Source organism: Lutra lutra, chromosome 17, assembly GCF_902655055.1.
Source record: "Lutra lutra chromosome 17, mLutLut1.2, whole genome shotgun sequence".
Taxonomy (NCBI): domain Eukaryota; kingdom Metazoa; phylum Chordata; class Mammalia; order Carnivora; family Mustelidae; genus Lutra; species Lutra lutra.
The window spans coordinates 34,676,778-34,698,759 of record NC_062294.1 but is presented as its reverse complement, the minus strand read 5'-3'; the positions used below and the strand labels follow the sequence as shown (position 1 = coordinate 34,698,759).

At 35.4% G+C, this 21,982-nt stretch overlaps 1 protein-coding gene across 1 annotated transcript in view; it reads left to right on the top strand.

Annotated features, from left to right (window-relative positions):
- Positions 1 to 21,982, top strand: part of LONP2 (lon peptidase 2, peroxisomal) — a 131,022-nt gene that overhangs the window by 61,724 nt on the left and 47,316 nt on the right. The window contains exons 9-11 of the mRNA XM_047712356.1: positions 11,170 to 11,320; positions 13,434 to 13,560; positions 17,009 to 17,142. Coding sequence (XP_047568312.1) covers positions 11,170 to 11,320; positions 13,434 to 13,560; positions 17,009 to 17,142 — 412 coding nt within the window. The remainder of the gene's footprint in view (positions 1 to 11,169; positions 11,321 to 13,433; positions 13,561 to 17,008; positions 17,143 to 21,982) is intronic.

Genomic DNA, 21,982 nt, shown 5'->3' with positions numbered 1-21,982 from the left:
GTCTTTGGGTCTGTAATGAATCTGTTGCAGACAGCATATCAGTGGGTCTTGTTTTTTTATCCAGTCTGATGCCTTGTGTCTTTTGATTGGGGCAATTAGTCCATTTACATTCAAGGTAACTATTGAAAGATAGGAATTTAGTGACTGTAAGGTGACTATTACTGTATATTGTCTCTGTTCCTTTCTGCTCCATGTTAATTTTAGGCTCTCCCTTTGCTTAGAGGACCCTTTTCAAAATTTCCTGCCGGGCTGGTTTGGTGTTCTCAAATTCTTTTAGTTTTTGTTTGTCCTGGAAGCTTTTTATTTCTTGCTCTATTTTCAATGACAGTGATATAGTATTGTTTTTTTTTTAAGATTTTATTTATTTATTTGACAGAGAGATAGAGAGAAAGCAAAAATAGGCAGAGCAGCAGGCAGAGAGAGAGGGAGAGGCAGGCTCTCCATGGAGCAGGAAATCTGATGTGAGTTTCTATCCCAGGATCCTGCTATCATGACCTGATCCAAAGGCAGACACTGCATATTTTACTCATTTATTGCTCTGAATATATCATGCCAGTTCTTTCTGACCTGCCAGGTTTCTGAGGATAGGTCTGCTGCCCATCTAATATTTCTACCATTGTAGGTATCAGATCTCTTGTCCCAAACTGCTTTCAGGATTTTTTCTTTTGTCTCTGAGACTTGTAAGTTTTACTATTAGATGACGTGGTGCTGACCTATTTTGATTGATTTTGAGGGAGATTCTCTGCGCCTCATGGATTTTGATGTTTGTTCCCTTCCTCCCCAGATTAGGGAAGTTCTCTGCTATAATTTGCTCCAATATACATTCTGCCCTTCTGTCTTTTTCTTCTGGGATCCCAATTATTCTAATATTGTTTCATCTTACGGTATCACTTATCTCTCAAATTCTCCCCTTCTGATCCAGTAGTTGTTTATCTTTCTTTTTCTCAGCTTCTTTATTCTCTATCATTTGGTCTTCTGTATCACTAATTTTCTCTTCTGCCTCATTTATTCTAGCTGTAAGAGCCCCCATTTTTTAATTATACCTCATTAATAGCCCTTTTGATTTTGACTTGGTTAGAGTTTAGTTCTTTTATTTCTCCAGAAAGGGATTCTCTAGTATCTTCTATGCTTTTTTCAAGCCAGCTAGTATCTTTGTAATCATCATTCTGAATGCTAGTGCTGACATCTTACTAATGTCCATATTGATTAGGTCCCTGCCAGTCGGTACTGCCTCTTTTTCTTTTTTTTTTTTTTTTGAGGTGAGTTTTTCCATTTTGTCACTTTGTCCAGAGAAGAATAGATGAATGAGAGAAAAAAAAAAAAAATCCTAAAAGGTTAACAACAACCCCAGAAAAATATACATTAAACAAATCAGAAGAGACCTGAAAAGGAAAAAAAAAAAAAAAAAAAAGATCAGGCTGGGAAATAGAACAGAGCCACACACTAGATATCCCATGTATTCTGGTCTGTTAGAAGAAACTGCCTCCCAAAATTTTAACAAAAGTAAAACCTAGTTATATACAAAAATAAGGGTAAATATAATGAAGGGATGGACTATGACTGTAAAGATGAAAATTTAAAAAAGATCTTAAAAGAGGAATTGGTAAAATAAGAAGTTAGTTGAAAAAAGCAAGGAAAGAAAAAAGGAGAGAATGTGATCAGGTGAGAGATTAGAAGAAAGCCATACACTAGTTTTAGGGTATATTTTGGTCTGTTAGCAGAAACTTTTGTGTAATTTTAATGAAAGAAAAACATATATATACAAAAACAAGGTTAAATACAATGAAGTGATAGGATACAACTGTTAAAATGAAAATTAAAAAGATTTTAAAAAGGGAATTGATAAGATGTTGGTTGAAAAGGAAAAGAAAAATTTAAGAAAAATGATAATTAAAAAGATGAACTTTGAAAGACTAAAGAATCATGGGGAAAAAGCCATGAATTCTGTGTTGTAGTTCCCTGGTGCTGGAGTTTTGCAATTCTCATTGATTGGTAAACTTGGTCTTGGCTGGATGTTCTTGCTGCTCTTCTGGAGGAGAGGCTTGTTGCAATGATTCTCAGATGTGTTTGCCCAAGGCTAAATTGCACCACCCTTGCCAGGGGCCAGGCTAAATAATCTGCTCGGGTTTGCTCTCAGTAGCTTTTGTTCCCTGAAAGCTTTCTGTACAGCTTTGGAAGATGAGAATGAAAATGGCGGCCTCCCAATCTCTGGCCCCAGAGGAGCTGAGAACTTGGGGCTTCACTCCTCACTGAGCCCTCAGGGAAAAGCAGTCAATTACTCCTGTTTCTCTGGTCTCCTGCTGCACTCTGTGCTCACCCAGCCTGTGACCCAGCATTTCTAGCTCTGGCACATGACAATGTTAGAAGTTTCCAAACCCAGTAGATTCCTTTGCTGCTCTCCTGTGCCCACTCCTCCCTGGGGAGGAAGGAGTCTCCCTGCATCTTCCACCTGGTTGGTCCCTGCCTGAAGAGTAGTTGCCCAGCTGGTCCTCGGATCACGGTTCATGGCAACCCCCAGCTGAGAACCCACTCCTTGGCTCTGTCTTTGCAGTCCGCTCTTCTGCTCCGATAACTGGGAGCTCTGCTGCACTGGGCACCCCTGGTCTTTCTGTGACCCTGAGGGTCCTGAGACCACACTGACCCAGCAAGGACCACTAGAATGATGTCCCTCAATGGAGCAGACTTCTAAAAGTTCTGATTTTGTGCATCACTGCTCTATCACTTGCCATGAGCCTACTGTGGAAGTTCCTCCCTCCCCCCATTATTGTTTTGTTTATTTACTCTCTAATTTTATTCTTCCTTCTGCTTGCTTTGGGTTCATTTTGCTATTTTTTTTTTAAGATTTTATTTATTTATTTGACAGAGATAGACAGAGCCAGAGAGGACAAGTGGAGGGAATAGCAGAGAGAGAGGGAGAAGCAGGCTCTGCACTGAGTGGGGAGCCCCATGTGGAGCTCAGTCCCAGAACCTTGGGATCATGACCTGAGCTGAAGACAGGCCAGCCGTATGAGACACCCTGGTGTCCCTCTTTTCCTGCTTTCTTTTTTTTTTTTTTTTAAGATTTTATTTGTTTATTTTACAGAGAGAGATCACAAGTAGGCAGAGAGGCAGGCAGAGAGAGAGAGAGAAGCAGGCTCCCTGATGAGCAGAGAGCCCGATGTGGGACTCGATCCCAAGACCCTGAGATCATGACCTGAGCTGAAGGCAGAGGCTTAAACCACTGAGCCACCCAGGCGCCCCTTTTCCTGCTTTCTTAAGGTGGAAAGTTAGGTTATTGATTTGAATTTGTTTAATATATGTTTTTATAGCTATAAATATTCCAATGAGCACCACTTTAGCTGCATCTCAAGTTTTAGTAAGTTTTTGTTTTTATTTCTCTCAAAATATTTTCCAGCTCCCCTTGTGATTTCTTTTTGACCTTTTGATTATTTAGGGTTTAATTTCATATTTTTGTGAATTTCCAGTTTTTTTTCCTTATTCATTTCTGATTTCATCACATTGTGGTCAGAGATTGTACTTCATGTGATTTCACTTCTTTGAAATTTAGATGTTTGTTTAATGGCCTTGCTAATAGTCTGTCCTGGAGAATGTTCCATATGCACTTGAGAAGAATGTGTATACTGCGGCTGTTGTTGGAGGGATTGTTCTCTAGATGTTTGTTATGTTTAATTGATTTATAGTATTGTTCAAATCTTCTATTTCTCTGTTGATCTTTTCCTAGTTGTGCCTATTATTGGATATATAGACATAAGATTTAGATATAGATTGTCTATAACCATATATAGATACGTAGATATATCCATATGAAGAGATTTATTGTAAGGAATCATCTTATGCAGTTATGGAGTCTGGGAATTCCAAAATCTGTAGTGTGGACTGTAGGCAGTCTCAAGACCGAGGAGAACTGATGGGCAGATGAAGTTCAAAGGCAATTTGCTGGAGAATTTTCTCTTGCTCAGTGAGGCCAGTCTTTTGTTTTGTTCAGACCTCCAACTATTAGATGAAGCCCCTCCGTAAGGTGGAGGGCAGTCTTCCCAAAGTTCATTGATTTAAATGTTAATCTTATCCCAAAACACTCTCCAAATGGACACATAAAATTAAACATCCTAAGTAACATATAAAAACTTAGCTTCAATAAATCCCCCTTCCCTCTATCCTCCTTTATACAGCTATTGCCATACAAAATATATCTCTGTACGCTGTAAGCCTATCGACACAGTAATATATAGTTGATTCTCATTATTGCCATAGTTGTGTTCTGTAAAATTGCAGCAAATACTGAATTTGTATTGAAATACTGAATTAGTATTGAATTATTGAATATAGGCTTCTTTGACAGTTTGTCAGTTGATCAGTACATAACCTTGTTTTATTTGGTATTTCTGTTTAAAGTTGCCCTATTGAATATATATTGTTCATTCATTAACATTGAACTCATAACCATCAACACAGTATAACTCATACCTAAAGCTTATGTAACACATGTATTTTTATCCATAAGGCTTGTTACAGCCTTGTACTTACAGACACTAGACAGCACTTAAGTACTGCTTTGGGGGGTCTTTTATACAGCAAAATCACTGATGAAAAGCACAGAAATGCAAAAACATGGCACTAAATAGTCTGCAAGAAGGATACTTGTTTAGAGTATGAGAACTGTTAGCAAGAAGGCAGAGCATCATCTTGTTTGACCTCAGCTGGGAACATTCACCTTGGGCTCTGTGTTTTCCTTTGTCCACATATGGCTATAGAAGCACCAGAAGTATTCATTTATGAGTTCTAAATAAATTTTAAGCAAATTTGTGAATGCAGAAATCATGAATAATGAGAAACAACTGTAATTATTGCTTTATGAAGTCTTTTGAATCTGACAAGAGAAGGTCAGAATTACAAAAAATACATTTGTACATTTATATTTACCAGTGTAATTATTTTAACTGGTGCTCTTTGTTTCTTTGTGTAGTTACAGCTTAGTGTCCTTTCACTTTAGCCTTTAGTATTTTCTTTTGTAGTGTGTTCCGCTAGCTATAAATTCTCTCAGTGTTTTTTATCTGGGAATACGTTAATTTCTCCTTCATTTTTGAAGGATAGTTTTGTTGGATATAGAATTCTTGGTTGTCAGTTGTATTCTTTTAGCATTTTCAGTATTTACTGCTTTTCATCCCTCATGGTTTCTAAGGCAAAGTCAGCTGTTAATCTTATGGAGGATTCCTTGTGTTTAATGAAGGCAGTATTTTCTCTCATTGCTTTAAAGAACCTGTCTTTGTCTTTTGACAGTTTGACTGTGATAGGTTTAGGTTTTAATCTTTGCATCTGCTTCATTTTTGTTGGGCTTGTAGATGTGTAAATTACTGGTTTTCATCAAATTGGTAAGTTAATGGTTATTATTTTTTCGGATATTCTTTATGTCCCTTTCTCTTTCTCTTTTTCTCAGACTGCCATTATGAATATGTTGGCAATCTTTATAGTGTCTAATAGGTCTCTGAGGCACTGTTTATTTCTTTCATTCCTTTTTCTTTCTATTCATCAGACTGGACAATCTCAGTTGACCTGTTCTCATTGATTCTTATTTCTGTCAGGTGAAATTACTATTCACATTTAGCCCCTATAGTAAATTTTTTGTTACTGTATTTTCAACTCTCAGATTTCTATTTGCTGTTTGCTTCTTTTTAAATAATCCGTCTCTTTTTATTGAGATTTTCTCTTTAAGACATCATTCACATAGTTTTCTGTAATTCTTTAGGCATGATTTCCTTTAGCTTTTGCTTTTGCTTTTTAGTTCCCGCAAAATACGCAATGCCATCTTCACCATTTTTAAATGTACAGTTCAGTAGTGTTAGGTATATTCACATTACTTGTGCACCCAATCTCTAGAACTTTATCATCTTGAAAAACCAAAACTCAGTACTCATTAAACAGCAATTCCACATTTCTCACTAAGCCACTAGCCACTACCATTCTTTCTGTTTCTGTAACTTTGAATAATCTATATACCTTATTAAGTGGAATCATAGGAAATTGTCTCTTTGCAGTTGGTTTATTTTACTTTGCATAATGTCTTCAAGATTCATCCATACTGTTGCATTAGTTTTTAAACATATGCACAATACCTAATTTAAAATCTTTATGTAAGAAGTCTAAACATCTGGGCTTCTTCAGGGTATTTTGGAGTTTTTAAAAGGCTCCCATGATTATCTTATTCCCCAGTTTTTCCTTTTAGATTTTCTGATCAGCCACTTGTTAGTCCCAACTGGTATCACTCCCTGAGGTAGCTGCAATGTTAAACCATTGCTCATGGTTGCCTTTTTTTTTTTTTTTTTTTAAAGATTTTACTTATTTGTCAGAGAGAGAGAGAGCCCACGCAGAGGGAGAAGGCAAGCAGGCTCTCCGCTGAGCAGGGAGCCTGATGCGGGGACCCTAGGATCATCTCCTGAGCTGAAGGCAGACTGAGCCACCCAGGCATCCCTGCTCCTGGTTGTTCTTGACAAATGCCTCAGAGATAGGCTGTTCACGTAGAGTGTTCTCTGAGTCAGATCAAATAAAGATTAAATCCTGACAGTATAGCTCTTCCAAGGAATGCCCAGTTCAGGACAGTGATAGTTGTTTGAGGAAAGGGCTTTTGGGGGGTTCTAATCTATTCTACACCCCTACAGTTTTTGCTAGGCTCCTGGTTTTCACAGCTATTGTGGTATTAGCTTTTCATTGCTCTTAGGGAGAACTTCATAATTCCTCATGCTGCCATTCTAGTAGAAGTTCATTCTTCATACATTTAGTTTTAATTTTGTGCTTAAATGATTTCATTGCTTCTTATCCTTTTATTATGATTAATGTTTAGATGGAATACATTTTCAGGTTACTTTTTTCAAGGATTTGTGTGTATGTTATGTTTTGAGGCTTTTTGTATTTGCTAACATGTATTTATGGTCTGCACCACAGTAATCTTCATGTGTTTTGTTCACATATTTTATAAGTAAAAGTTTTTGAAAATCTATCCATATATTTACAAATACATACGTGACAAATGTTTGTGATAAGATACCACAGACAGGATGATTTAAAAAAAAAAAATCCAGAAATTTATTTTCTTATAGCTCTGGACTCTGGAAGTCCGAATTCAAGGTGTTGGCAGGATTGATTTCTCCTGAGGTCCCTCTGTCTTTGGCTTGCAGACTGCTGCCTTTTCATTGTGTCCTCACGTGTTTTTTTCCTCTGTGCCTGTGCATCCCTAGTCTATCTGTCTTTCTGTCAGTTTCTCTCTTCTTATAAAGGGTACCAGTCATAATGGATTAGGGCCCCACCCTTATGACCTCATTTAATTCTAACTACCTCCTTGAAGACCCTGTTTCCAAATATAGTCACATTAAGGAGACACAGTTCATTCCATAACAAAGAATATATATGTAATATACACACATTTATGTACCACTCTACTAATGTTACATACATACATTGTAAATTTTAAAAGATAATTGTATTTTTGAAAACAATATATTCTAGTTATATCATTGTTTTTATTTCATAATTTGGCTGTCAACAAAAGTGGCATTTTCTTCTTTTCACATCTTTGCCTCTATTTAACAATATTTTGTAAGAATCTTAAAACTCTATTCATTCATTTATAATTAATGAAAACATTTAATCAGGCTTACAGAGACTGCAGTACACTGTAATTACAGTGCAAGCAGGGAAGTCAGGACACCAGTCCTTTCACACTATGAAATTTCCACACTTCTCCTAGGATATCTCCTAATGTGATGTGTGCTCCAAGTGTGGGTATTATTTCCATTTTGTACATTAAATATTTTAAAAAGGAGTTTCTTTCTGGATTTAACTGGGTTTCTTTTTGGTTTATGGATAAAGATGAATATATATATTAATATTGTCTGCTGGCATTATGGTTGATGATTTTAAATGTTCCACTTTCACGACGTATGTCCTAAACACAAAATAAAACGTCCACACAATTGGATAGTGGGTTCATTGGTGTTCATCTGTTATGCTTCATGTCTTACGTGTATTATATATATTCTGCGTTTTAAGGATTTTAAAGATATTTTAAACTAGTCATAATTTTGTTTGAAAATTCTGTATTTCTTTTTTTTTTTTTTTAAGGATTTTATTTGAAAGAGAGACGTGACAGATCCTGAGCAGAGGGGAAGGGCAGAGGGAGAGGGACGAGCAGACTCCCTGCTGAGCAGGGAGCCCTATGTAGGAACCTATCTCAGGACCCTGGGATGATGACCTTAGCCAAAGGCAGACCCTTAACTGACTGAGCCACCCAAGCACCTAAAAATTCTGTTTCAGTAATAGTCTGTCATTCATTATTGCACAGAAGAGTTTAATAAGTCTTTTCAGTCCAAAGTGCTAGATTTTCCAGGATATATTCTTTGTTATTTCTTTAATTATACTGTATTTTACATTTGTTGAAACCTTTTCGGTAGTTATGTCAATTAGCTATGAATTAGATATCTTTATTTTTTATGTATCTATCCCCTGTATAGCTTTAGTGCCTTTTCTCCAATGTTCTGGACATTTTTTTAAAAATTTGTCCTTATCTAAATACTTAATTTCTATAGTATTAATTATGTGTGACTTCCAGACTTAATTTTAGTTATTTTACTTTATATATTTTTTACTTTCTGTTCTGGGAAATTTTAACCATAATAAAAGTAGAGAAAATAGTGTAATGAACTATGTAAACTCATCATTCATCCTTAACAATTATCATCTCATGGCCAATCTTATTTCATCTGTTCCTTCCCATTATTCTAAATCAAATTTCAGACATTGTATCATTTCATAAATATTTAGTGTTTATCTCTAAAAGATAACAGATTTTTTAAAAATATAACCACATCATCATACCTAAAGAGGACAGTTACCTAGTCATCTCTGATAAGTGGAGTGTAGTGCTGGATTGCCTACAAACATCTGTAGTTCTCTTGACAGAAATTACTATTGAAGAACAGTTTTCAGCATACGCCCCTCCCCATAGTTTATCCCACCTCTGATTTCATGATCCTAAGAATAAAGTGTTCCATCATGGCTATTTCCATTTCCAGTCAGACTGTGTAGGTAGGAATTATAACCCGAGGATGGATGTAGAAAAACTTTTGAATGAAGAGAGAGAAAAAACAGTTCTAGCTGTTCTTGAAAACAGCTCCTATTTGTAGATGAGTTGGTCCACAGAAGTTCAGGGGAAAAGCAGAGGTTTGATGGCTATAAAATTCTCACTGTGGGGCATCTGGATGGCTTTTAGTTGGTTAAGTGTCTGCCTTCTGCACATCTTGGAGTCCTGGGATTGAGCCCCACGTCGGGCTCCTGGCCTAGCAGGCGGTCTACTCTTCCCTCTCCCGTGCTGCTCCCCACACCCCGCAGCACTGTGTGCACGCTCTCCTTCTCTAAAATAAATAAATAAAATCTTTAAAGAAAAGTGTGATTTTTACTGTGATTTTTATCTGTCCAAGGACTCACCAGTTTACCTTAATGTGTCCTCTGAATACGGATTACTAGAAATTCTTTTTATCTGGCTATTGATCAGTGTTTCTGCACTTGATTCTAGCTAAAAGGCCAAGAAGCAGTTGATCAGTGTTTCTGATGTTTTTTAAACTCTACATATTCTTTTGTGTTTTCCTAAGTAAAAGACAGAGGCAAGCAAATTGGGCATCACTGGTTTTCTTTTCTTATAACCCAGAGGTTTTGTAATGCATTTTTTTTAAAAAAAGACCTCATTCATAGTTCAGAATCATTCATTTATTAATTTCCCAACTTTTCCTAAACCCCACTGTCTTTTAATTTTAAGAGAAAAAAATGGCTTCACTTGGACAGGTCTCACAGCCATTACTAAGACTTATCCAACATGTGTTAAATTTAATTAAAGCCATTAAAGAACAGGTTTTTATTTAACTAGATAATGGATTTAACTAAGATTGCCCTATTTTCCAAACACATTGATTAACGGTTTTCAGATAATTGGTAGACAGTAAGATTACTCTTAACCAGTGCTTTACTGGACATAATTAGTATGGTTTTTGATGTCTCAAAAGTACCTTATTTTTATTTATATTTTTATAAACATTATTAAGTCTTATGAAAATATAAATAGTAGAACTTTCTGGGAATTGTATTCTAGATAAACACTGAGTTTCCTGTTAATAGTGTTCACCAAATTCAAGATTCTCTGTAAAGGGCTTTGAATTAAGACTAAATTGTAGATACGTTTAACAATAAGTAAAGCTTAGAAAGGGAATCAGAAGTGAGGAAAAGCTGGTGGTAAAATTGTCACTGGTAAGTATTTTAGTCCGTTTACTTCCTTTTTGAATATGTATATCAACCCTGTTTATATTTATACTAATCTAGTGTAAATGAAAGTGATAATATGTTAAAGGTTTAGAACATGCAGAAGGCGCTGAGTCCTATTTAGATTTCTCCACAGTGAGTGCCTGTGAGTTGGAGCATTTGAGCAATAACCTAAAGAAGATAAATTCTCTCATACCTAGTTGTTCAACGTTTTAAGAATCTAATTGATAAATTATATAATTTCCCAATTAAAAAATTTTAAGAGATACTGATATTTTGCTCATTAAAAACAAAAGTTTTGTTCTAATGCATTTTTTAAAAGTAAATTTTTCCTTGTGCATATGTAGGATTAGTAGCATAGTAATTTTTACTAGTTTACTTTTGTTTGGAATTCTCCTTTCAGTTAAAAACTTTATAGCCAGACTTACTGATAATGTTTGAGAAGTTTACTAATTATTTTATGTCTTACCTAAGAATCAAAATACACATTTTCTTTATGTTCCCAAAGCAGTTAAGAGAAGATATGTTACCAAGAGGGAAACTGGTTCTGTAGGATTGATAAATTATTTATGACTACACAGTCAGTCATTAGTGAATAGATTTAAGAACAGAACTTGAAGGGATAATTTTTGCTTCTTTGTACTTTTATGTATGTTCAAAAATTTTGACATTGAACACTTTTTTTTAAAAAGTATGTAGAATGTGGGCAATGTAAAGAATGGTGCTCAGGTTTTAGTGGTATCTCCATGTTTCTCTAACTGTATCGAACAGAATTATCAACACTACTAATACATCATGTGCATTTCATGTGTGTTTTAGCTTTCTGTTGGAGTAACTGAATTTGTTTAAATGTTTATTGTTCCCTCACAGGTGTTGGATCCTGAACAAAACCATAACTTCACAGATCATTATCTAAATGTGGCCTTTGACCTTTCCCAAGTTCTTTTTATAGCTACTGCCAACACCACTGCAACTATTCCACCTGCCTTGTTGGACAGAATGGAAATCATTCAGGTTCCAGGTACCTGATTCATAAATAAAATCGTTACGTGATAGCTTTTGCCTTCCTGAGTAAAACCCTTTAAGTTGTGCTGTGGAGTTTGAGTAAAAGTTGATTTGCCTGTGTATGATCTTCAAAGTTCTAAGTATGGTATAAAATAGCTTTTATGTAAATTCAAAGTCTGGAACAACAAAACTTTGTTTTAATGATGACATATAAGATTATTGTATGTTCTGTAAGACATCAAGAATAAAGTTTGCATAACAATTTCAGACAACTTAGCATTAAAAAATTCTTAGCATTAAAAAATGTTTTCCAGTGTCTTAGAAAATAACACATTCCTCTTTGAAATAATTTCTAAACTTAAAAATATTTTTTTTCAAAATGAGTGTCTAAAACCAAAAATAGATTTTTACATGGTCAATTTAGCTTATGTATAAGATTTTGCAGTTTTTAAGTGGTATCCCCATGTTTCTCTAACTGTATTGAACAGAAATATCAACGCTGCTAATACATCATGTGCTATTTCATGTGTGTTTTTCAGTTTTTTCAGTTTTTACTTTACTGTGAAAGTGTAATCATTTACTCCTTAAGAGTTGGGTCCTAAAGAGTTGCTGAACTTTATTACATTCGGTCTCACTTTTACATAAAGTGCAGGATGCTTTTAAATTCCTCTTCTTTTTAATTTTTTGTCAAGTAGTTCCACCTTTTTTTTCTTTTTACTGTGTCTTCTCTTCCACTGTAGTGTGTAAGGTAGAGTCCTTTAATTACAGACACTAAAAAACCCCAGTGTTTTCACTTTCTTTTAATTGCTTAGAATTACTTTTCCCTAGAAGAGATGAAACATAAGTGGGGATTTGTTAAAATGAAAATAGAGAAGAAGCAAAATATATTTTGATTCTAAGAATAATCTAAGTATGTATTTCATATTAATTTGAAATAAATTTTTACTACCAAGTGAATGATAATTGCATTTCTTAGTTATCTGTGTGAGCCTTGCAAGTTCCAATACTTATTTTTTAAAATATGGTGGAGTAAAAAATTCAGACTAAATCCTTTAGTCTGAATAAGACTAAACTAGGGGCAACCGGATGGCTTGGTCAGTTAAGCATCTGCCTTCAGCTCAGGTCATGATCCCAGGGTCCCCTCCTGGTTGTGTGCACTTTCTCTCTCTGTCTCTGTCAAATAAATAAAATCTTTAAAATTTAAAAAAAAAAAAAGACTAAAATAAATAAAGAGACCCAGTTGCCTGGAAACTCCCAGTTAAGACCGAGAATCCATAAGATACACTGACGTGAAGTGAAATAACCAGGACAGCTGTCGCGCAGGTAGACAGACGATGCCAGTATCTTCCTTGCAGGCTTGATTACCCCGTCTTCTACTGTTTGGGCATTTTAATTTCGTTTTTCTACTCAAATGAGCTGTCTTATCAGTTCATCTTTTTGGTTTTTTGCTTGTTAAATGGGAAGGGGGCAATTAATTAGGGACATTTTTTTCTTACAGGATTTAAAGACAAAGTAAATCTGTTCTTTTGAGGTTCTTAAATAAGAACATAAAGTCTTTTAACTATATAAATTATATATATAATTCCAGTATGTATAGGGGAAAAACTTCTATGGGGATGTCTTAGTTTCTGTTTTGTTGCTTAAATTTATAGCCAGCGTTCTGAAAATAGCTCCTTTGCAGCTCTTGCATTGGAACCCACCGCTGACTTACCTCAATCCCTTGTTGTTGTTGTAAGTTGTTTCAGTTATGTATCAAATTATGCTAAAGATATGAGATACGTTATTTGCATGTTAAATAATAAAATTTCACATTTAAGTTAAGGAGATAATTATCTTAGAGATTTGGTGAGAGTTTTCCTCTTCCTTGAGAGATACATTATTTAATCTAGGGACTTTCAAACCTGTGCTTATTAGTAAATGCTCTTTTTGTTTGCGGACAAAGTTGGAAATTTTAACAGTTCCTAATTGGAGGTTGAATTTCTTTATTCTACTTATAATCTTATTGGAAGTTAACACTTAAATTCATTCTAAATCGAAGATACATTAAATCTGCATTTGATTCATTTAAAAAAACATAGCACTGTGGAAGCTGTGTGAATAATTACAGCGTAAGATCGCTTTTTTCCTAGGGTATACACAAGAGGAGAAGATCGAGATTGCCCACAGGCACTTGATCCCAAAGCAACTGGAACAGCATGGGTTGACTCCTCAGCAGATTCAGATCCCACAGGTTACTACTCTTGACATCATCACCAGGTTAGTCAGCCATCCTGAGGCCTCAGTAATGTTTGAGTCTAAACATTGTAAAAGGAGACAGTTTTGCTGGCAACTCACAGCATCCATTTCTTTCTCTCCATTTGATTCCCAACAAACATTCCCATAACTTGATGTACACAGGGCTCCATATTAGGCAGAAGTTTATAGGGAAAGTACTTAGAGTATCTTCATAGCTGAGGACTTTAGCTGAGCCACAATTTCAGCTTTTTCACAAGAGCAGTGTAAGGGATTCATCAGATAAATTTAAGAATCAAAAACAAGGAAAATATTGAGATACCTTATATACCCCAGGATCTTAAAAGTGACATTCTTTCAAGAATTGCATTGCTACTTTGAAACACCTGTTTTAGGTTCTTCAGACTTTCTTTTCTTCCCCTTGAGAGATTTTAAACATCCTTAAAATGTTCATCTTTGGAATTAACACCAGAAGGATTGAGAGGGTACTTTCTTAGCTACCGAGTGCTTAAGCCAGTGGTAAGCAGTATGTAAATTATCTGAGTAGAGTATTGCTTTGTCTGATTTATACATTGCATGTTTGAATGGAAAATACACCCTGTTGAGAATTTATATCTGTAACAGCCTCTTACAGTTTTCCTGGCTCAGCGTTACAGATCATTGCATCATCTGGCAAATTGTGTCAGGCTGCCAAACACTCCTCACGTGGTCCTCTCACAGTAACTGCTGTTTTTCAGGAGAAGTAAAGTATCTTTCTATTTTGAACTTTGACTTCGAGTTTGGCCAGTCAGACTGCTTTTTGATCGAAGCCAGCCTTCTTATGGAAGTCTATTTGGAAGTCTATTTCAATTTATACACAAAACAGTAAGACCAGATCTGACCTGGGAGTTCCTTTTCTTAACTTGTGATTCATTGTGTGGATAATGCCAGGAGAAATAAATTAGGTGATTTATATGCTGAAGTCTTCCAACAATATTATTATTCCAGATAACACCCCTGATGCCTTTGGGTAACTTTCAACAAGTCACTTAACCTTTTTGATAGTTTCCCCATCTATAAAATATGAGTGAGAGAACAAAAATGTCTGGATCAAAATAATAATGACTTTGAAAAGTAATCATTATTTGTATTTCCCAGTTGCTTGGAGAACTGTCCCTTTTTTATATGTGTGTTAGCTCAAAACATATCAAATACTAAAAGCTATGGACATTAGGAAATGTCCCTGAGAAGTTTTAATATTTTTTAAAACAGCACAGGTATTTGCTACTCCGAGCAGTTTTGGCTGTTTAGTGAGTTACCAAGATTAGGATATAGTTTTTCATCTTTTGATGTGTTTTTCATCTTTTTGTGTGTCATAGTCCTGGACCTATAATGTTCAGGAGGAGGGGAGGGGGTTTAGATCTCATCTAGTCCCACACCCTCCCTGTGTAACTAGCCTACTTCAGTTCTGCCTGTGCTAGAGGGCTCACTGCTGTAATTTTCTAGTTTTGCCCTCTACGAGCACCTAGAATCTAAGGGTAAATTCCTCCCTTTTACAGCCCTTCTGGCATTAAAAAAAAAAAAAAAAATGTCAGGTCCACTTCCCATAAATGTTCTCTTTTTCAAGCTGAACATTCCTGTTCTCTTTACCATTCCTCTTGACCCACTCTCAACACCTCACCTTTCTGATTAGTCATCTTCTGAATGCTGCCTGTGAAACCAGTGTCCCCTTCAAAATGAAACATCTGGAGTAGAACTCAGTATTTCACATGTAGCCTGAGCAGTTCATGGTGTAAGACCACTTGCTTTCCTATTTCGATTATATTATTTTATGACTATATCTCAAGACTCTTAGCTGTTTTAGGTTATTCTCTTGCCTGTTGCACTTATAGTTACCAAACATCTTTAGTTGTTTTTCATATGAATTTCTGCTAAATTTGGTCTGTCTCATTCTGTACTCTTAGGGTAGGGTTGAATTTTACAAAACCCAAATGGAGAAGTTTGCAGTTATGTGTATATTGTTGTTTGTCTCAGCTACCTGCAACAAATGAATTTTTTTTTATCTTGATTATTATTAGTTTTAGGTCCTCTGGAAATTGGCATATATAGCGTCTTCATGCTCATGTCATAGACAGGAAACATCAGCCACTTCTTATTGAATACTGGTGACTCTTTCCTTTGGGTTTAAAAATACTAAATAGGGGTTGTTGTGTCTAGTTTCTTTCAGTCAGCTGTAATCTTACACTGTCTGCATTAACTTCTGGGTACCTTAAAAGAAAGAAAAAAAAAGAAAAAAAACAATATCTCATATGTGTTGTTATGGATGTCATTATTTCTGAAAGTTTATTCTGAACATCCTGGTACCATTTCTGCATGTTCATGTCACTCCCCTGTAAGCTTCTTCAATCCCTGTTCTTTCATCTTTTGTCCAGACCTTTAATTTGAGCTCATCAGAGAGTTGTCTAGAAAGTTACATTGGGTTTTTTTTTTTTTTTTACATGTTGGTTTGTTTATTTTTAACAAGCCTCCCTGTTTTCTTCCTTACTGAAATTATGTGCAGTTGTGTAATAATGGACTTTATGCTTGCCTCCTCAAATCCCTTTGATTGAAATGAGTTTTACTATAGAGGGTTTTTGCGAAGTTTTTGTCTTTTCTCAGAACTTTTGAAATCTGAGTCCCTAAAATCTAGAATAGGTGTCTGACTGCCTAATTAAGTCCAGTTTTTCAGATAAACCTATATTCTCTACCTGATGCTTCCCATTCAGATCCATCCAAAGCTGGGTGGCCAAGAATGGTTGTGTTACATAATGGTTTATGAAGTGGCATATAGGATTTATAGAGTCTAACATAACTTTTTTTTAAGACATTTAGACATTTCTAACCACATTTAGAATCTTCTTCACAAATCACTATGCGTGTATCAGCATATTTTCCTTCTTTAGAAGTCTCTAAGAAAATACACTGAATAGAGGTGACTAGCACAGTTCCCACTAAAAACTAGATTTCTAAGGTTAATTTTTGCTTTAGATGGGAAAATTTTATTTTTCTGATTCTTTCAGCAATATTTCAAGTATAATAAATTCATGTAGAATTTTCTTAAATTGATAAATTTTACTTAAGAAAGCTCTGACACATATCATCAAGAAGTAAATGATGTCTTATGTGCTGCCAAATTTACATTGAAGAACCAAAGATTTTTTTTTTTAAAATACAGGATAATAGTTGAAGATAAAAATCCCTATAAAGGGGAAAGTTATAGCTGAAAATACATCTGAATATTTAAGAAATAATAGTATGTTTTAAAAAAAACAGGAAAAAGAAAGAAATAATAGTACTTTAATGAGGAATTTTTAAATGTGAGGAAGTTAATACTTAAGAAAATGTAATGAACTTTTAGATGTACACTGTTTCTTTAGTATAAATGTTGATCATATTATTTCTATTTTTACAGGTGATGTTTAGCCAAAAATAAAATATTTTCCTTTGATGACAGGTATACCAGAGAGGCAGGGGTTCGCTCTCTGGACAGGAAGTTTGGGGCCATTTGCCGAGCTGTTGCTGTGAAGGTAGCAGAAGGACAACATAAAGAAGCCAAGTTGGACCATTCTGATGTGGCTGAGGGAGAAGGTCTGTGATGTTGATCTGGGGCTCTCGGGCTCGGTGGTAGGAGTCAATGGCAAAAAAAAGTTCAACATGGAGGGATGGTGTTGGGTAGGCCTTGGAGCAGTAGTACATACTACTGCACCAGTAGATCCATGCAACAAGTAAGTAATAACTTAACACTGATGTATTTTATCAAGAGGATTCTCTTTTACAAATAGTACAGAGTTTCAGCTGAATGATACTCCATATTAATGCTTTAAAGGTATCACATTTCTCCAGATTTATGATGGTGTGCTTTACATATGGGTTCTGGTGTTCCATTTTTTCTTTTTGATCCAGACTGTTACAAAGTCTTTCAGTATTTATAGCATAGAAAGTTATTACACCAGTTAAAAAATCCAAGCTGTCCAAATACTGCAAGGATAGAACTTTGTACTCTGGAAGAGCTTTATATGTCATGATTTTTCTCACACATTTTTTTTTGATAGGTATACAATTAAAATTAAATTATTTTTTCTTAAATAATTGTGGAGGGGTGGGGTGCCTGGGTGGCTCAATGGGTTAAGCCTCTGCCTTTGGCTCGGGTCATGATCCCAGGGTCCTGAGATCAAGCCCCGCATTGGGCTCTCTGCTCAGCAGGGAGCCTGCTTCTCCCTCTCTCACTGCCTGCCTCTCTGCCTACTTGTGATCTCTGTCAAATAAATAAATAAAAATCTTTTTAAAAAAAATTGTGGAGGGGGTGATAATAGGGAAAGAAAGGGAAGATTTCTATTCCTAAAATTAATCCAACGTGACCATTTCCACTGGCACCCAGTTAGACTGTTTTAACTTCTTGCCCCAGACCCGTAAGGGGTCTCTGTTCATCATACCATGCTGCTACACAACTTGCCAAAACTTGCTTTAACAAACATGACTTGAGTAGTGGGGAATTGAAATTTTCTAATAGTAAAGAGGTTTATTAGATGTTCTACCATTTCCATATCTCTTTCTAGAACAGTTTGATGAATGCAGTTGAAGAAACATAATTTGTGATATACTTAGTGGAATAGAGGTAAACATCTTCCCTGTTTTTCCTTCTGTTGTCAAGCACAGTGCATTTAACACTTTATCATTAAAAGAATGGACTTTCATACAATCCTCCTGTTTCCAGTATGATGCTTTACCCCTGCTCCCACTGTGCCAAGAACCTTCATGGTTCATTTTCTCCAGGGAGTAAACTTCCTGTCTGCTGTTGAGCTGGAGAAGGGTATTGTCCTTCCTATACTGACGGAGTAGGGGTAGGGATCTTAAGCTCTAATTGTTTCTTCCACAGACTTTAACATTTTTCTATTTAGTACCATTCCTCATTGATATTTTCAGGGTACTTCAAATTCCTGAGCCTTCGTAGCATTTTATGGATAACATTAAGGTTTCTTCTTTCTCTAGCCTGAATGTCTGTTACTTCCTATCCACCCACTTTGTTTTCCAAAATATTGTCAGCATCTCATATTAACTATTGTCTTTTTTCTTACTCTTTTTATTCTTAAGGGTTTATACTTTTTAAATTTCTTAATTGTCATTTTATAGGATTTGGAGAGGAAGTTTAAAGATAAAACACATATTCAGGCCATCATTTTTAAAAATCTGAATTTTTAAAAAGTTCCCTAGGTGAATGATAGCCTGTAAAGAATGGAATCACTGGTATAGCTGACAGTGACAGTGGAGAACTGAGGTATTTTTCCTCTTCTTCTCTTTCTAAATATAAGGCCTAGATCCTCCTGAATTTCCCCCTTTTTATTCTTAGAATACTCGCTTTGTGCTGTGGGTTAAAGCGCCTGAATTTTTTGTTCTAGGCAGACAACGAAATGAGTTTATCTAGTTAGCTTATTTTGAGAAAATTGAGTTTAGGATCGAGATGGTATGTTTGGGGATTTATACCAATATATTCAGAGGGATTTGATGCCAAAGGAAACTTCCCATAGTTATGCAATGCTTAATGTTTATACATATGTCTATTAGCATATTTCCAATAATATCTGTGATCATATTAGCTATTTAAAGATAACCCTGAAATACTCAAGAACTTGTTCAGCAACTTGTGAGCTATGTGGAAATATGCAGTTTTTCATGGCAATATCTATTTATTTGTTTGTTTATTTATTTACTTGAAGTTTTTATTTACTTAAGTACTCTCTACTCTACACCCAGTGTGAGGCTTGAACTCAGGATCCCAAGATCAAAAGTCACATGTTCTTCTGACTGAGCCAGCCGGGCGCCCCTGATTATTTTTTCTTAATCCATGATCCACAGAACAAATCCCAAATGATGACATACCCATGAAGATTTGAGTAGCTATGACATTACCTAGGTATCCACGATAAATAAATATTAGAATAAATACTTGTCTCTTGATGGTGATTTTGGTTGTGGATCTCATGAGAGCCTGTGGACTCTAAGCTACTTCTAATATTGTAAGATGCCCTTGAGTTTACTATAAATGACCCTCCTCCAGACTTTAGTAAGATAATTATAAGGTGTCTTGAAATTAGTGTTTATCAATTCAACCAATCCAAAAGGAAAATTCCTGCAAAAGGGTCAGTAACAGGTTTTATGCCACAAAGTTCAAATGGCTTAATAACTGAAAGTTTTTCATTAAGAAATTAATTATTTAAAATTAGAGTATAAAATAGAATAGTTGTTTTAGAAATTTCAAGGAATGTAGTGAGGGAGTTATTTTTAATGTTAAAAATATTGCTGGGTTTAGTTACTGCCAGGAAGAAAAGTAATTTTAGGCCACAAGCTTCAAAACAGGCAGAAACCTCCAGTGTATCGAACATACTTTCTGGAGTAGGCCCAGAAACACTGGTCTGTGCTGGTCTGTGAACAGTTGTCTTTGTATTTGTGGGGTCTGAACTGGCAGTTAAACAGAACAAATAATAATGGAGTTTTAAAAGCCTGCTGAGATTTATAGTTGATCCATGTTAGGGGAGGAATATTTACGGTTTTTGGTCACTTACCCATAAAGTATGGGATTACTTCCTAAAAGCAGTGCTACTTATGTTTTCTTCATGTTTACTGGTGTATTCTGAATTGCCCTTTTCCTTTCTGGGATATTAGTTGGATTGGGAGATTTTTTAAAAATACACGTGGCTAAAATTTTATTCTCCCTTTTGCCTGCCTTTAGCTACATACACAAATGTCTGATTTATTTAATTTTGCGTCTTTGGATGTTTCTCTGTAAAGAGGCAAATGTCCATTTGTTGAAGTACTTCTGTATCGTATGTGTACATTTAACATCTAGTAAGATTTTCTCCTCAAAAATTATCTTCAGGAAAGGATTTATATCGTAACCAATTCTTACAGTTTTTCAGAATATTGAGCAGTCTCTGTTTTTGAAAAATATATTTTTTTATTAGAGAAGCTACATTAAACTTAACCGCAAGCTGTTAATTTCTTATTTCATGGAAAGGATCGAAAAGTTAGCTAGAAAAAGAAAGAGTTAACACAGATTTAATGGTTATTCCTGAGGTAGGTAAGGTCCCATTATAAATTAGCTTTTAAAAATCACTTAAAGCAGTACTGTTTAAGTGTTTATGTTATGAAGATCACAGATACTTATAGGAAAAATGAATTAAACTTGCTAATGTGTGAGAAACGAATTGGTTCTCTGAAATTGGGATGAAATTTCCAGTGGTGGCATCATACATAGTTTCAAGAACGACTGTCCAAGACAGTCTGGATAGCGAATTTAATGTGTCCTGCAGCTCGTTCTTCAAGATTGCCTTGGCTATTGTAGGTCCTTCAAATAGCCATATAAATTTTAGAAACAGCTTGTCAGTTTCCACTACTAAATAAGTAAATAAATAAAATCTCCTGATACTTTGACTCTGCATTGAACCTGTACATCAGTTTGGGGAGAATTGACAATTTGATATTATCATATATCCTAATTTTTGACCGGCTTCATTTATTTAAGTCTTAGTAAGCGTTTTAATAGTTTCAGTGATGAGCTTTTGCATACTTTTTCTTTAAATATATTCCTAGTTATGTGATCTTTGTGTATGTATATTTCTGTAAATGATATCTTTTAATTTTTTTATTTTCTGATTTTGTTGTTGTTGTTAACTCTATGGGAATACTGTATTAACCCATATCCAACAAACTTGCCAAATTGACTCGTTAATTCTGAGTGTAGATTCTTCTGGATCTTCTGTGTACACTGTCCGTCATCACAAATGCAAATAATGTCCGTTTCTACCCTTCTTTTGTAGTCATTTTACCTTTTATTTCATGTCTTCCCTAATGCATTAGTCAGGACCTCTAAGAAGAGGTTGAATAGAAATAGTCATGATAACCAAAGTAGCCAGAAAATAAAACCTGTGAAGAAATTACCAGCCTGTATAGCCTTTGTTTTGTGCCCTTGGGCCACCACTACTCACCTAATTGACTATCCTCATTTGTACAGGATTCTCAGTAGCTGGCTAGTTTGCCTCCAGTTAAGTTCGTATCTCTTCACAGCATTCCTCAATAAACAGTATGCCTTGCCTGTTTGATTCCATTAACAGATACATATTTATAAACTTGGCTGTCTGTTTCCCAGTCCCTAGGAAAATAGAAGCTCTAAGTCAGAAACAAAAGCTGAGTGGTTGGGTGGTTTGAGTCATAGGCAGTAGGATTTGATGTCAGTGAAAACATGCCTGTCCTCGCATGATAGATTCCCTGGGGACCCTGCTGACCAAAAAATGCTGGCTAGACCACAGATCTAACTGGCAATTTCTGTACTTTGGTCTGCATCTCAGTTTGACTGGGTTGCATTTTGACACGTATTGTTTCTCTGATATGTTTGCCTTGTATATGGCAGTAAAATCAACCTAATATTAAGTGG